Source organism: Bombus impatiens, unplaced genomic scaffold, assembly GCF_000188095.3.
Source record: "Bombus impatiens unplaced genomic scaffold, BIMP_2.2 scf_0023, whole genome shotgun sequence".
Classification (NCBI taxonomy): Eukaryota; Metazoa; Arthropoda; class Insecta; order Hymenoptera; family Apidae; genus Bombus; species Bombus impatiens.
Window position 1 is genome coordinate 360,837 of NT_176442.1, and position 15,107 is coordinate 375,943.

The window sequence follows — 15,107 nt, forward strand, 5'->3', positions numbered from 1 at the left end:
TAAAATGAGAAATTGTTAAAATTCAACGTTATACGAGTATGTATATCGGCCTTAATACATACAATATTGTCACGGTCGTATACACGGGTACCTTGTAACTGCGACCGTTGATAACATTTAGCGCTAAATTCACACAGCGGCGAAAATGTGTACTAAACGATTCGTTTCTTCGAGGATTCGTCTGCAAATGCCTATAGTGATCTTTCCGCATGGTCGCTCGACTTTATATTAGTTCTCACTGTTCGTTTTTATATCGGTGAGATTAGAAGAGCAAGGCGAAGTCGAGAGAAATCCTTGACACTTGAGGACAGCGAGAAATTCGCGACAAAATGACGGGAGCAAGTGGCGCGAGCGTGGCCGGTAGTCCGCTGCCAAAATGGCAACTCGCTTTGGTTGTTGCAGCGCCGGTAGCGTTGGGCCTTGGTTACATATATTTTAAAAACTCTAAACCGTCATCGAAGCCTAGTCGCGGTAAATCGAAAAACAACTTGAAGAAAAATGGCACGACATGCGCCGATAAACAAATATCAATCGATACAGAGAATCCACCAAAAAGCACCAATGATGCAGAGGTTAGGAACATTTTGATTATTACATTTTCATTTTTGTTTTATCAATAGATGGTGAATGTTTATGCGTTTATAGGGAATCTAAATGTGCAGAAATGTACATAATACAATGAATCATAAAATATGTAAAGTGCTTGATATTTAATAGATAATAGGAAACAAATCTCTTTTAACTTCTATTTCTTTAATTATGAAAATGTTTAGTTTTATAAAAATAAGATTTCGCATAAATAGACTATTTACTATGGATTATTCATATTAATTTCTGACTTATTAAATAGTGAGTTAAGATGTTGAATGAGTTATAAAGATAAATTCTTATAATAAGTCTTGTATATTAAACAAAGATATATCATTGTAGACTCCATTGGAAAAAGCTCAGAAATTAAAAAATCTAGGGAATGAGCAATTCAAAATAGGAAAATACGACGAGGCAATAAGTTACTACAATAGCGCAATTGAAACTTGTCCACAAGAGAATTCAGAAGCTATAGCTACTTTTTATCAGAATAGAGCAGCTGCCTATGAACAACTGGTAATATATTATTCACAGATGTTATAATATTGATATCAATGTTAGTTTAAATTACATATTACTAATGACATGTTACAGAAAAAATATAGTAGCGTGAAAGCAGATTGTACAAAAGCCTTAGAATTAAATCCAAGGTATGCAAAGGCATTACTACGTCGAGCAAGAGCAATGGAATATTCCAATGAATTAGAACCAGCTCTAGAGGATGTCACTGCTGCTTGTATTTTGGAAAACTTTTCAAATCAAACTGCAATGATGATGGCAGATAGAGTTTTAAAACAATTAGGTAAATTGTGCATGTAATATGAGCTTATGGCATTTAACAGACTTAGGTAAAATATAAATAGAGATATAAATCTGAAATTTCTTTTAGGTAGACAACATGCAACAGAATATTTGGCAAAAAAGAAATTAATTATGCCTAGTAAATATTTCATCAAAACATATATTATTACTTTCCACAAGGATCCTGTTTTTTCAATGCTTCAAGATACCGATTATAGTGATATATCACCGTAAATATTCATATTATTTTCAATTTTATCTTGCTAAATTATTACTAATTTATATAATTAAAATTTTATATGTTTGTATTTGACAATTGTGTGTTGTGCTTTAGGGGTTTTGCTAAAGCTTTACAATATATAAAAGAACAAAAGTATGAAGATATAATACCAATCTGTACTGAAGAAATCAACAGTTCTGATCCAAATACATTGCCACATAAAATGAAAGTATTACTCTTACGAGCTACATTTTACATGTTATTAGGACAACATGATGCTTCAATTGAAGATTTTGGAACAATTATAAACAATGAGAGTGTTTCAAAAGACATAAAAGTGAATGCCTTAATAAAGAGAGCTACCTTATTTATGCAATTAGAAAATCCAGACAAGAGTTTTTGTGATTTTGAAACTGCTGCTGGACTTGACCCTGAGTGTGGCGATGTTTATCATCATAGAGGACATGTATCAATTTTTATAATTTTCTATGAAATATTTAAAAAATTTGTTAAATATACATAATTAAGTGAAATAAATAAACAAAATTGCAAATATGACAGTACTACTGTTGCATCATAATATGATAATTAAAAAAGATGTATTATTTGATTGTAGGTAAATTTAATTATGGAAAAGATAGATGAAGCCAGAGAAGATTTCAGAAAGGCTGTTGAATTCAATCCTGACTTTGGAGTAGGATATGTACAAAAATGTTACGCGGATTATCGTTATGGGATAGTAGAGAGAAGTAAAGAAGTAATAGAAGAAGCCATGAAAAATTTTGAAGCTGCCTTTGAGAAATTCCCAAACTGCTCAGAATGTTACACTCTCTATGCGCAGGTATAAATAAGTATTCTAAATATTCCAAAATCACTACTAAATAATATACAAATTTACTATATTTTGCCGGATGTCTTATGGTGTAGATGTTAACGGAATTACAAGAATATCAGAAAGCAGACACTTACTTTGCTAAAGCAATTGAAAAAGATCCAATTAATGCTACAGTATATGTACATAGAGGTTTATTACAACTACAATGGCATGGTAATGTTGAGAAAGCTATAGAATATATTAATAAAGCATTGGAGATGGATGATAAGTGTGAATATGGATATGAAACTTTGGGAACGATTGAAGTTCAAAGGTAAATTGAGATTTAGAAATATATATCTCTTCTTTTGGTAGATAAGTGTAAATAGATAAGTAGCATGTAATAGCAACTTTTATATATTAATCTGAAACATAATTTCAATTTCTTAATAGAGGAAACGTAGAGGAAGCGATAAAACTATTTGACAAGGCCTTAACATTAGGTCGCACGGCTATGGAACTTACACATATATTCAGTTTGAAAAACGCCGCAAAAACACGGCTCACGATAAAAGAAAGATTAGGTTCTGATGTAATGTTGAATTTCCAGAATATTTAATAAGTTTTTATAAAACTATTCTGATTAAATTCGAAATTTCAAATTAGAAATATATGTGGTTACCAGAATTAAAGAATCAAGTTTCATATACGCAATATGAACATAATTTTGTACAGGGTTTTAATAGAAGTTCTGCAATAATAGAATCATTGATTGATTTTGCAACCATACACATGTGTATTCGTTCATTATTCGATTCATAAACCTACCTATTCTTTGAAAATTTCAAGTATATAATAAGAATCGATCATGGTTATTTTGTAATTACTTTATTATAATATTTTTTGTTGATAATTTCTATAAATAAGACTTTTGAAAGTTGCATTTATGAAATATTTAATTTGTTTTCACTATATCTACGTACTACAAAAGATAAGACGCCTATCATTACTGTAATCGCTGATTTAGAATTTTTGTAACAAAAATTTATATACCATTCACGTTATTCGTCTGTTTCACGAATTTGTCGTAATTAATTATGTTTAGATTATTTAAGTGTCCTAAAAATTCTTTGCTATATTTAGAAAAGTATATTTTATATATATAAATGCTACTGCGAGCGCGCGCGCGAGAGAGAGAGAAAGATAAAAAGCAATTGAAAACTTGCATAATTTAATAATAATTTATAGTAGTTTAACAAATCTCATAATCATGATAAAAAAAAAACTGTATTTTGTATTATTTTGTGTATAAAGCTTATAAAACATTTTTAATCAAGTCATGTATAATTTATATATAAAAATATTAATATGTTATATTATTTTCCAAATGTTATAAAAGTTATTTTATTCTAACCCAATTCCCAGTGCATTGTGATGTTTATAATTAATGATCATTAAATGTTACAAGAAATAAAGAAACATACTTTATTTCCTGATAATAGTGTAACAAAATAATATTCGCATAATCCAAAGCTGTTAATAAATATACATTAAATAATAATAATTACAAAGTATGAAAGTACATTTATATTGGAAAATTCTTCTATAAAAGAAGTTTAATATAACAGATACACTATTTCAATATGAAAAAACAAAATAACTTCATACTTTCTAAATATGTACTTTTTCAAACCTCATAGAAAATCGAAGCAAGAGGATATCTTATGAGAAATGCTAATGAACTGCTAACAACCTGAAACATTAATAAATTTTTAACATATTAGAACTCACTATGTAAATGGTAAATATACAAAGCATTTGCACTTCTGTGCAAATGTATAGATTAAATATGATATTTTCATATTTCCTGTAGAAAACTAAAAATATTTAAGAAACTATCAGAAACTATTTTGTTAAGCTTCAGGCATAAAATATTAATGTCTTACCTGAATTAGCAACAAAATCAATGTAAGTGTAGGTTCATTCATTGGGCCAGTATTAATAAGCACGAAATTAATTAGTGTCAAATTATTACAAGTAACAATACCTTGATCATCTTCTTGCCATTTTATTATATTTAGTTTCCTAAATATCCATGCTATGAATTTACCTATGAAAAAAAATTCGTTTAAATTTGTTAAATTAAACTCATATTAATATATATGTATATAAAACATATATTTTCATACCCACAGAACCAATATCCTTTTTATTGAATACTGTAGTACTAATATCTAACTTATCAGTTTTTTTATTGTATCTGCAAATAAACTGCATATGTAATACTTCATAAAAAATAATACAAAGGAATAGTTGATTTTTTGAGACCTACTTTGGCAATCTATGTCTAGGACATGGTATCAAATGAAATAATTGTGGTACACTATAAAGAAAGTTAATTATTTGTGGAATAAAGAATAATAAAGTTGTTTTACTGAAATGTCCAATTATACCAACAACAGCAAATGTCATTCCAGATAAATAGCAAAAAGTATCGCCCACAAATACCTGTGCTGGGTACCTTGAACAAAAAGATGAAATCTTTAAAAAATTAATTTTATTGTGTATTGTCACATTATGTACTACAATTTATTATTAAACTAAAATAAAAAATAAAAGATGGTAATCTCTTCTAACAGACTAAAAGAAAAGAGTAAGAATAGGATTTTAAATAACATATATCTCTTTAAAGAAAGCAAAAAAATTAAAAAATTAAATAAAAAATAAATTCCATAAATAAATTATAGAAATTCTAATATTAGATATTTCCAAAGTGCACTGAAATTCCTAAATATAAATTGAATTCAATACAATATATTATTATCATATCAATACAATATTATCATTTATTGTACATAAAATATTTATTTTCAAAAGACACAAAGAAATTAAATAACTAATATTAAGTATCTAAAAATTATACAAAAAATTCTGCTTAAATATATTTGATCCAAAATTAATTTCTATAGCTGATTTTCGTTCGTTATTCGTATTTCCGCGAATAATAAATCTTTCTGATTAATTAATTGATACTTGGAGACGCGTGCGCCTTGAGTGGAGTTACGACCGCGCTTGATACGGAAGTAAGGTAAAAGAGGTTGAGTAGAAGGAAGCATTCGGGCGTGGTTTTCCAACTGGTTACGCTCCTTTCGGCAAGCGGTCCAGGAATACTTCTTGTGGATGCTAATGGAACGGCGGGATATCTTTCAATAACAAATTCGATCAGTCGGGGGAGGTGAAAATATGTGGCATTATGATGCGAACGATTGTACGATCAGTAAAATACAAAAAGTTGGCTAGGAAACGTTGTTCTATTTGTTGAAGAAGTTGTCAATGAATGATTGAGGCCATTTAAAATTAAATGGCACGCCGGAGAGCGGTGACATCTCGATTTAAACGTCACGACGCGAAGGCATTCACATCATTTGCGTCAGACTATATTGTGAGTTTCGTATACGAATTATGTATACCTTGTATCAAAAACCTCATTGAACATTATTTAACGTTTTAATTAATAGCCGAAATTTATTAACATATGACAAAAATTGCGCTTTATATGTAAAAGAAATTTTTAAATAAAATCTGGCATATAAATAAATTTTTTGCTCTTTTTATATTTTAAACATGATTTCTAAGTGCTAGATATCGCTTGTTAAATATAAAAAAAAAAAGTGAACTATCATTTGTATACAATGTATCATCAAGCTAAACCTTCATTTCATAGACTTATACATACATTGACTGTATACATGCTTATGGATGGGCCTCTTTAGCAACGAAAATGTTATGATTAATGTAAAATTCCTAGAAGGTGTAAAATGAAAAATTAACAAAATTAAAGCAAAGAATAGTGCCATGCAGCCCCGCCTAGATGGGAAACTGGCCTTACTATATACATTATTAGTTCTCCAAGTACTGATTGTTATGATTTATGTGGCTACAACTCCATCTTCTGAATTAACTATGTCTACAACACATACCTCTGTAACATTTGTAAAATTCGAAGAACAACAGGTAAGATACAAGTTATTTTATATGTTATTTTTAAGTCTAACAAAAATGTTAAGCATATATTACATTTCAGGAACCAAAAATTCAACTAACTATTCATAAAAAGTTTCCCATCTACCAGACAATCAATGAAGAAGTAGTATTAAATGAGATCAAGACTTTCACTCTGTTTGAAGTATACAATCATACAATATGTTGGAAACATGGAGTGGATGATCAAAAAATGAGAAGTAGCGAAGACCTCCAGAAATGTATTTGTATTCATGGGTGGCATGGCTCAGACTGTGGTCAACCAGAAGTTGTCTGGAGAGCAATCATGGCATCAAAGCAAAATGTTAATCTAAAGCATCGTAAAATAGCTAGACGTATTATTCATACATTTTTTCTACATGAACATAACTCAGCAATTGCAGAAGTGATAGTAGAAGAACTATACAATGTAGTGGATCTTTTTGTAATCTGTGATTTCAGTAATGCAGAGGATAATTTTCATCATAAGCTATTTAAAGGTTTATTACAACAGAAACAAAAGAAAATTTTATATATTAATATAGCAACAAAGATGCACAAACCATCGAGAATAGTATCTAAATACATTTGGGACAAGCTGAAGACTGTAGTACGAAATTTAAGGGATGATGATATTTATATAACGACTGAACCAGAACAAATATTAAACTCCAGGGCATTAATGTTCCTCAAAGTATATAATGGATGGCCACAACCTATTGGTTTTAGATTAAGATGGTCTGTTTATGGATTCTTCTGGCAACATCCACTTAAGACAACGATAACAGTTGGTGCGTGTACAATTGGATTAATGCGTGAAGCTTATCAATCAAATTCTATTATGTTAGAACAACTGGAAGGAGATTTGAGTGAAAGAGATAGCCTAGGCCTAGTAATAGGAGATTTAAATCATTATGGAGGATGGTACTGTTACCTATGTCAGGCACCTGCAAATATTATAACTAATTTGCATAATAAAGTTAAATCCAAAGAAATTCAAATAGAAAAAACTATCGACGTACCGTTCATTGAGGACCTAATAGGAAGTGGATTATGGTTAGATGGAAAAACTAATCTCTTAAGAGTCTCTAAATCTCAGGACCTCTATTTTGCGCCTGAAACAATACTTAATAATACATGGAAATACGACTGGCTAGTAGAAAATTTCTATGCTAAATTAGACTATTATTGACATATTGGTCACACCTGACTGTGATATTAACTCATACTCAATACTCAATGTAAACTATATAATATTGTACTGAATTTATATACCAAAATAATATGTTGAATGAATTGTGAATGTTAAATGATTTATATACATATAACTTATAAAGAAAACAGTTGTAATTACTTTTTCTTATTTGAATATCATTTCATATATTACTGAAGAATTTAATTTACACATTATTATTTACCTATTTTATATACAACTTACCAATTAAATTTTAATAACCCCAGTGATGTTGCTATATATGGAAGCATGAAATACAATGAAAATTGATGTGCTTTCCACAGATCTCCTGATAGCTCTATTATATTAAACAAAAGAATGCTTATTGAAATGACTAAGCTCTGTCCAACTTCTAAACCATTTATACCAGCTAATATGTTTATAGCATTTGTGCAAAACACTGCTAGCATCCCCATATATAAATAATAAAATACCCAAAGATCCACTGAAAGACCAAACCATGGTCTTAAGGGTTTTGGCACAATAATTAATGTAGAATTAAAATTAATGTAATACACCATTAAAAGTGGTAAGGAAGCAATAGTAGGTAATAATAATTTGTGCCTCCAACGTAGGTCTAAAACATCATCAGCAAACCCCAAAAGTAACATACAACAAATTGAGAGTAAAGCTGCCAAAAACTCCATAAACTGTAATTGAAATTTGATATATTATAATTCATTTAATTAAAATTAGTACTAAATTTTCCATATAAGACATGGACATCCAATGAAAATTGTTTGTTGCATACCTCATTATGAGGGAAGTTTATGTCATTAAATATATAGTTTGTAAATGGTACAGGAATAAAAAGAAAGAGCGTTATAAGAAAAAGACATCCAGTGACAACACCTAAAGCTTCGGGCCTGTAAAAAAATTGACATGTGCAAATTACCTGTAGCGAAATTAGTGCCCATTAGAAGAAATGAAGAGGCTACTAAAAATTATACGACTAAGAAAAATTCACTCACACTTTTTCACCACTTCTCTTATTCATATCAATACCGTATAGGTTAGCTTTGACAAACATATCTTTTATCTTCGGTATTAAACGTATAGTTAAAAAGTACACAGTGGTCGACATCGCGAAATTTATTAAAATTGGGAAAATAAATTTCCAACTGTTGTCATCGTATATCACATTCAACATTTTGAAGATCGTACGAAAACAACATAAAACGAATCATATGTTTAAGCGAATGATTGACGTGGCCTATTACTGATATTACCAATTATGTATTGCTCTTTTGTGTAGATAGTACAGTAATACAGTAATACTTCTTTTAAAATAGTACACTAAAACTCGATGTGTTAATGTATACATTTTTTCTTTTCAAATGTGAACATATCGAACTCTTAATATTCTCAGGAAAATTACATAGGTAGGGGAAAAAATTCGTTACAAAAGTTAACTTCGAATCGGGAAATTTTCAATAACAATATACTGACAAGATATTTTTATTTGTTTTATCTGTTACATAATATTATTATATTTTTTCGATATTTTACAGTAAAAACAGTACTTTCATTTTTGTACGTGACCGAAAATTCTTACGTATTACATCAAATTTTATTAATGGTTAAGATTTAGCTTAAAAATTACACTTTATTCTTATTGTTTGTTTTTGGTGAAAATTTCCTTTGAATAAATATATATTCATCGTTAGTGCATGTATTTTTCGCGTAATACGATTGAGGTAATGTGATGTTGCAATATTGAAGTATTTGTTATACAAATATGACTAATTAATTTACATTCTTCTTTTCTGTTTTTGATTTTGATACAAATTATCAATTTTGATGTTTAATTGTAATTAAAAAGTCAGAAATAACATTTTTTCTTTCTTAAATGACTTTTAATATTACTTAACCTAGAACTGTCAAATATAAAGTATATCTTTCTTTGCAATAAAAAAATAACATGAAAATAGCACGTTACAAATTATATATATAGAAATTTATATTATTAGTTACTTATAAAATTTGTATGTATACTGTACATACACATTTTATACATCTTTTGTTAAGTTTTGTGTTATTTCAGTGCAGATTTAATCTTATATTTTTCTATAATTGATCATCTAATTTATACAGATGGATAGTGAAAAGCAAAAAGATGAGATTGTCGCGTTGGAAAGTATTTACAATTCAGAAGAGTTTTCATATCACAAGGAGAATGATCAGTACCAATGTACTTTTACAATATTCATAAATCTTCCTGTAGATTATCAAGCAACATACAAGGATTGTAGGCAAGTGGATGAACCAGAACAAAAGATTAAAATATCTCATTTACCGCCATTAAAGCTTCATGTACTTCTACCAAAAAATTATCCTTCGGAGTTGCCACCTAAATTTACTTTATGCTCATCTTGGTTGCATCTCTCATTGTTAACTAAACTATGTAAAAAATTGGACAAGTTGTGGGAAGAAAGTAAAGAGCAAGAAATATTATTTACGTGGGTAGCCTTTCTGCATGATGAAACTTTAGAATTCTTGAATATACAAGATAATCTTAATATGAGTCCTGCTTATACACGTTATAAAGAAACTTTGGAAATAGCACATATCATTCATAAGAATAAAATAGATAATATAGACAAAGAATGTACAATTGAAGGTGCAAAGAATACCATAAAGAAAAAAGTTAATGACAAGCAGTTAAGTAAGTTAGTAAGGAAGTATCATGATAAAAGGGCTGTATTAGATTGTCCTATTGGAAGAAACCCAATACAAACACTGATCGATTACAACGAGAAACGTAACCAAATTGAATTCAAAAAAAACTTCTATACTTGTAAGATTTGTTTTGTGGACAAATTGGGAGAGCATTGTACACAATTTTTCCCTTGTGGTCATGTATTTTGTAAAGATTGCATAGCTGGTTACCTAGAAATAAGAATCAAAGATGGAAATGTGCAAAATATTTATTGTCCAGAAGAAAAATGTTCCTCTGAAGCAACTCCTGCACAGGTGAATTTTTCTGTTCATTTCAAAGTCTGTTTCTATTCCTTTGATTATATTAATGTTTTCAGATAAAAGACTTAGTAAGTTCAGAATTATTTGCAAAGTATGATTCTATATTATTGAATGCCACATTAGATACTATGGGAGACATAGTATATTGTCCAAGACGTAATTGTCAGTATCCAGTTAGTCGTGAACCAAACGAACAAGTGGCAAATTGCCCAATTTGTCAATATGCATTTTGTGTTTATTGCAAAATGGTGTATCACGGCATAGAACCATGCAAAGTTTATTCAGGTATATTTTTGCAAAATGTTTCTTAATGTTTAAAATCATTAAATGATTGCTCATGATATGTAATATTAAAAACATTAATATTTCAAATATATTTACTCTATTATATAGCTGAAATACATAAAGTGGTAGCTGAATATCAAGAAGCTCCTGATGATAAGAAACAGCAAATGGAGCAACGTTATGGTAAAAAACAACTTCAAACTTTGGTAGAAAATGCTATGTCTGAGAATTGGATTAAAAGTAATAGCCAAAAATGCCCTAAATGTCAAGCTGCTATTGAGGTATTATCAGATAATAAACAATAATGTTATTTAATATACACATATGTAATACAGAATGATCTGCTTGCTATAAAGATGGTATTGCCTTAGAGTTAACTCAATAGGATCACTCTGTATAAAATAAGTACTTTGTATATATAGTGCAATTATTTCACAGAAATCAGATGGTTGCAACAAAATGGTGTGTTGGCGATGCAATACATATTTTTGTTGGTTATGCAACACTGTTCTCGATCGTAATAAGCCATACGAACATTTTCAAGATATGGATTCTAAGTGCTATAACATGTTATATTATGGAATGCCAATTGAGGATAACGATGACGAAGCAGATGGTGAAGACGAAATAGGAGATGACGTATATATGTGGCATAATTTCCAACTGTATCCAAATTATGTATTAGAAGATGATGATTTTTATGAGGACATTGTAATATAAAATGAAAATAAAACATGAACATACACGTTCAGACAATTAGTAGCCATTATTGCTTCATAAATTATTAATTCGCGAATGAATGTTTAATTATGAATGTTCAATACATAAAAAGTTGTAAAATTTTGTTTACATAAATAGCACCTGTTTTCCGCATATTGATTTATAAACGTGTTTGTACGAAAGAACGTAAATTATGTATATTTTTACTGATTTATCATACAAATATCAATTAAACAGGGAATTTTCCAGAATTTTATAAAAATTTTTGTATAAAATATTAATATGTATATCTAAATTACGTGGGAATGAAGTTACACAGATTGTAAACGATATTTACGAATGTATAAATAAAAAAAGACAATTATTCAACATAAAAAGGTCTAGGATTTTTTAATATAAGGACACATCGTTGCTGAAGACAATCTGTCTCTTTATTACCAAAAAAAAAAAAGATATCAAAACAGTTGTAAATACTCGAGCTATTTAGTATTCTTCGGCACCTTCTCCTTCACCTTCGGCGGAATCCATGCCGACTTCCTCGTAGTCTTTCTCAAGAGCCGCAAGATCTTCACGAGCTTCGGAAAATTCACCTTCTTCCATACCTTCGCCGACGTACCAATGAACGAATGCACGTTTAGCGTACATAAGGTCGAATTTATGGTCCAGACGAGCCCAGGCTTCTGCGATAGCAGTCGTGTTTGACAACATGCAAACGGCACGCTGTACTTTGGCAAGATCACCACCAGGAACCACAGTTGGAGGCTGGTAGTTGATACCAACTTTGAATCCAGTTGGACACCAATCGACAAATTGAATAGTACGTTTTGTTTTAATGGTGGCAATCGCAGCATTTACATCTTTGGGTACGACATCGCCTCTGTATAACATACAGCAGGCCATATATTTTCCGTGGCGAGGATCGCATTTCACCATCTGATTGGCTGGCTCGAAACACGCGTTTGTAATCTCTGATACAGAGAGCTGTTCGTGATATGCCTTCTCTGCGGAGATGACGGGTGCGTACGTTACCAAAGGGAAATGAATCCTGGGATAAGGTACTAAATTTGTTTGGAATTCAGTCAAATCAACGTTCAGTGCACCGTCGAATCGCAGAGAAGCTGTGATGGAGGATACAATTTGGCCGATCAATCGATTTAAATTAGTGTAAGTAGGTCTTTCAATGTCTAAGTTACGGCGACAAATATCGTAGATGGCTTCATTGTCAACCATAAATGCGCAGTCGGAATGTTCAAGAGTGGTATGCGTGGTCAAAATTGAATTGTATGGCTCGACGACTGCAGTGGAGACTTGTGGAGCAGGATAGATTGCGAATTCTAGCTTCGATTTTTTGCCATAGTCTACAGAAAGTCGTTCCATCAAGAGAGAGGTGAATCCAGAACCAGTGCCACCTCCAAAGGAGTGGAAAATAAGAAATCCTTGAAGACCAGTACATTGATCAGCCAATTTACGAATTCTGTCTAAGACAAGGTCTACAATTTCTTTCCCAATAGTATAGTGACCACGAGCGTAGTTATTGGCCGCATCTTCCTTGCCAGTGATCAGTTGTTCTGGATGAAACAGCTGACGGTAGGTACCAGTACGTACTTCATCTGAAATAAGAAAATCAATTTGGTTACAAATTTACATAAACAACTACATCTTATAATGTAACAGAACTAAGGGATATTAACCAACTACTGTGGGTTCCAAGTCAATGAAGACTGCTCTTGGTACATGTTTCCCTGCACCAGTTTCACTGAAGAAGGTGTTAAAACTGTCATCACCCCCACCAATGGTTTTGTCAGATGGCATTTGGCCATCAGGCTGGATGCCATGCTCCAGACAATACAATTCCCAGCAGGCATTACCAATCTGGACACCAGCTTGTCCAACATGAACTGAGATACATTCACGCTAAAATAAAGATACAAAATACATTTATAAATTACAGAAATAACTAAATATTCCATATTTAACAATCCCCATACTTAAATTTTTAATAATAATGAATATCAATTTTCTTCAGGATGATAAATTAACATTTCAATGCTCAAAGTTCAATGAACTTAACTGTTAAAATAAAAAAAGAAGGATCATTTAAATAGATATATAAAACATGAAAAAAACTATTATATACAATAAAAAGTTAAGATATTAAATAAAGAATAATCGAAATAAAAAGAGATTCCAAAAATACGTTAACTCAGCATAAAGCCGGAAGCCGGCCGGCATTTAACCGTTACAAGATGGCTACTTTCTTTCCAGTAGTGTATCATTATCTTTTCACCTTTCTTTAACATTCTTTAAAATATAAAAAGGAAATTAAAACTTACCATTTTGTAGTGTAAAGTCTTTCAAAATTCTTCAAAGAAAGAAATAGAAATAGACGTAAGACGTCGATAGTTGGCTCAAGCAAGTAATGGAGCTTTCGCTAACAACTACGGCACCTCCGCCCAAAAATCGGAATGCATCACCGGCTCCTAGCACGGGTATTTATACCTTCGGTAGGCAACTTCGTCACTGTACGCTGATTGGTCGTCGGTGGCCTCATTCCCTTTCGTGATTGGTCTTTTTTCGACCGCAGTACCCACGGCAACTGAACACACAGTCCTTATACGGAAAATATAGTCCCTCGTATTAACGATATAATTGCTTGTTTCTCTGATATTAGACAATATGTTTATTTATTACGTTAGATTAAATGAACAATAATAAAAATTAATTTTTAGCCAAAGCATCTGAACAAACTTTAGGAAAATGAGGATAATTTTTATAGAAAAATGTAGTTGCGATGCGCGACAGTTTCTTCCATATTTGGATTTTGCATTTTTATTGGTGACTCATGTAACTCGTGTAACCCTTGTAGCAAAATGTAATGCATTTTTATTCCGAAATGTCGCAAATCTAAAAACATTATTTCAGAGATAATAGATTAAAGATTACTAAAAAATTATTGCTTTTCATGATACATAAATAATGTTAAGTAATGTTTCATGTTAAATAATATAACATAAATAAATAAATATATATATATACATACGTACGTGTTATGAATAATTTAAACATTTGTTAATTTTTTTATTATTTCCAATTACATTTAGCATCTGCTTGGGACGGTAATTTAATTTGCATATTAATATAAAATATAAGGATTTTAAAGTGTAAATTATAAAATGAATAATAATTTTTATTAAACGGTACATTTGTTTATATTTTCTTAACTTTTTCTGTATGAAGTTTATAATTGTGTATATTATAGTAAATATTGCAATATATGTACCTTTAAAAGTACACTTAAATATTTTAATTCACAAAAACAATTGATATTTAATACTCCGATACAATATTATAATACATAATGTCATAAAATATATTGAAATGTAGCATGTGCATTAAAAAGGACATAGAACCTTTCGAGTTGGCGAGGTGTATGGGATCTTATAATA

The 15,107-nt window shown here is 30.3% G+C and overlaps 5 protein-coding genes across 8 annotated transcripts; 3 read left to right on the plus strand and 2 right to left on the minus strand.

The window, feature by feature from the left end:
- The first annotated feature begins 129 nt into the window (after positions 1-129).
- Positions 130-3,212, plus strand: LOC100742366 (mitochondrial import receptor subunit TOM70). The gene is made up of 8 exons (XM_003484856.4): positions 130-572; positions 931-1,104; positions 1,183-1,390; positions 1,478-1,619; positions 1,724-2,075; positions 2,226-2,450; positions 2,537-2,757; positions 2,877-3,212. The coding sequence occupies exons 1-8, from the start codon at positions 330-332 to the stop codon at positions 3,040-3,042; spliced, it is 1,731 nt and encodes a 576-aa protein (XP_003484904.1). The 5' UTR covers positions 130-329; the 3' UTR covers positions 3,043-3,212.
- Positions 3,213-3,888: 676 nt separating this feature from the next.
- LOC100742492 (UDP-N-acetylglucosamine--dolichyl-phosphate N-acetylglucosaminephosphotransferase) lies at positions 3,889-8,913 on the minus strand. Of its 2 annotated transcripts, XM_003484857.2 has the most exons (7): positions 8,649-8,913; positions 8,429-8,543; positions 7,882-8,327; positions 4,756-4,944; positions 4,613-4,683; positions 4,370-4,533; positions 3,889-4,176 (listed from the first exon to the last, which is right to left on the minus strand). In XM_003484857.2, exons 1-7 carry the CDS (start codon positions 8,825-8,827, stop codon positions 4,111-4,113), a joined length of 1,230 nt encoding a protein of 409 aa, XP_003484905.1. In that variant the 5' UTR covers positions 8,828-8,913; the 3' UTR covers positions 3,889-4,110. The 2 variants fall into 2 exon arrangements, with proteins under 2 accessions (XP_003484905.1, XP_012240922.1); XM_012385499.3 differs by lacking the exon at positions 3,889-4,176 and having other exon boundaries at positions 4,376-4,533; positions 4,617-4,683.
- Positions 5,362-7,784, plus strand: LOC100742613 (beta-1,4-mannosyl-glycoprotein 4-beta-N-acetylglucosaminyltransferase). Of its 2 annotated transcripts, XM_003484858.4 has the most exons (3): positions 5,362-5,865; positions 6,148-6,437; positions 6,508-7,635. In XM_003484858.4, exons 2-3 carry the CDS (start codon positions 6,279-6,281, stop codon positions 7,633-7,635), a joined length of 1,287 nt encoding a protein of 428 aa, XP_003484906.1. In that variant the 5' UTR covers positions 5,362-5,865; positions 6,148-6,278. The 2 variants fall into 2 exon arrangements, with proteins under 2 accessions (XP_003484906.1, XP_024223464.1); XM_024367696.1 differs by lacking the exon at positions 5,362-5,865 and having other exon boundaries at positions 6,279-6,437; positions 6,508-7,784.
- LOC100745115 (E3 ubiquitin-protein ligase RNF14) lies at positions 8,706-11,897 on the plus strand. 2 transcript variants are annotated; one of them, XM_003484879.3, is made up of 5 exons: positions 8,706-9,059; positions 9,772-10,650; positions 10,713-10,941; positions 11,050-11,222; positions 11,380-11,897. In XM_003484879.3, exons 2-5 carry the CDS (start codon positions 9,772-9,774, stop codon positions 11,659-11,661), a joined length of 1,563 nt encoding a protein of 520 aa, XP_003484927.1. In that variant the 5' UTR covers positions 8,706-9,059; the 3' UTR covers positions 11,662-11,897. The 2 variants fall into 2 exon arrangements, with proteins under 2 accessions (XP_003484927.1, XP_012240877.1); XM_012385454.2 differs by having other exon boundaries at positions 9,056-9,374.
- A 173-nt stretch (positions 11,898-12,070) lies between these two features.
- LOC100742733 (tubulin alpha-1 chain) lies at positions 12,071-14,168 on the minus strand. Its single transcript, XM_003484859.4, has 3 exons — positions 13,995-14,168; positions 13,353-13,575; positions 12,071-13,271 (listed from the first exon to the last, which is right to left on the minus strand). Exons 1-3 carry the CDS (start codon positions 13,995-13,997, stop codon positions 12,145-12,147), a joined length of 1,353 nt encoding a protein of 450 aa, XP_003484907.1. The 5' UTR covers positions 13,998-14,168; the 3' UTR covers positions 12,071-12,144.
- Positions 14,169-15,107: the final 939 nt, after the last annotated feature.

Bases quoted from the DNA above. Each gene is read 5' to 3' on its own strand.
- LOC100742366 (XM_003484856.4), top strand. From the start codon at position 330: ATGACGGGAGCAAGTGGCGCGAGCGTGGCCGGTAGTCCGCTGCCAAAA. The intron at 1,391-1,477 runs GTAAATTGTGCA...AATTTCTTTTAG, and splicing joins TAGAGTTTTAAAACAATTAG to GTAGACAACATGCAACAGAA. The intron at 1,620-1,723 runs GTAAATATTCAT...GTTGTGCTTTAG, and splicing joins GATTATAGTGATATATCACC to GGGTTTTGCTAAAGCTTTAC.
- LOC100742733 (XM_003484859.4), bottom strand. The intron at 13,272-13,352 runs GTTAATATCCCT...TTCTTATTTCAG, and splicing joins CTTGGAACCCACAGTAGTTG to ATGAAGTACGTACTGGTACC.
- LOC100742613 (XM_003484858.4), top strand. From the start codon at position 6,279: ATGCAGCCCCGCCTAGATGGGAAACTGGCCTTACTATATACATTATTA. The intron at 6,438-6,507 runs GTAAGATACAAG...ATTACATTTCAG, and splicing joins TAAAATTCGAAGAACAACAG to GAACCAAAAATTCAACTAAC.
- LOC100742492 (XM_003484857.2), bottom strand. From the start codon at position 8,827: ATGTTGAATGTGATATACGATGACAACAGTTGGAAATTTATTTTCCCA. The intron at 4,684-4,755 runs GTAGGTCTCAAA...GTTTATTTGCAG, and splicing joins CCTAGACATAGATTGCCAAA to ATACAATAAAAAAACTGATA. The intron at 4,177-4,369 runs GTAAGACATTAA...TTAATGTTTCAG, and splicing joins TGATTTTGTTGCTAATTCAG to GTTGTTAGCAGTTCATTAGC.
- LOC100745115 (XM_012385454.2), top strand. From the start codon at position 9,348: ATGTATTTTTCGCGTAATACGATTGAG. The intron at 9,375-9,771 runs GTAATGTGATGT...TAATTTATACAG, and splicing joins TTTCGCGTAATACGATTGAG to ATGGATAGTGAAAAGCAAAA. The intron at 10,651-10,712 runs GTGAATTTTTCT...TAATGTTTTCAG, and splicing joins CTGAAGCAACTCCTGCACAG to ATAAAAGACTTAGTAAGTTC.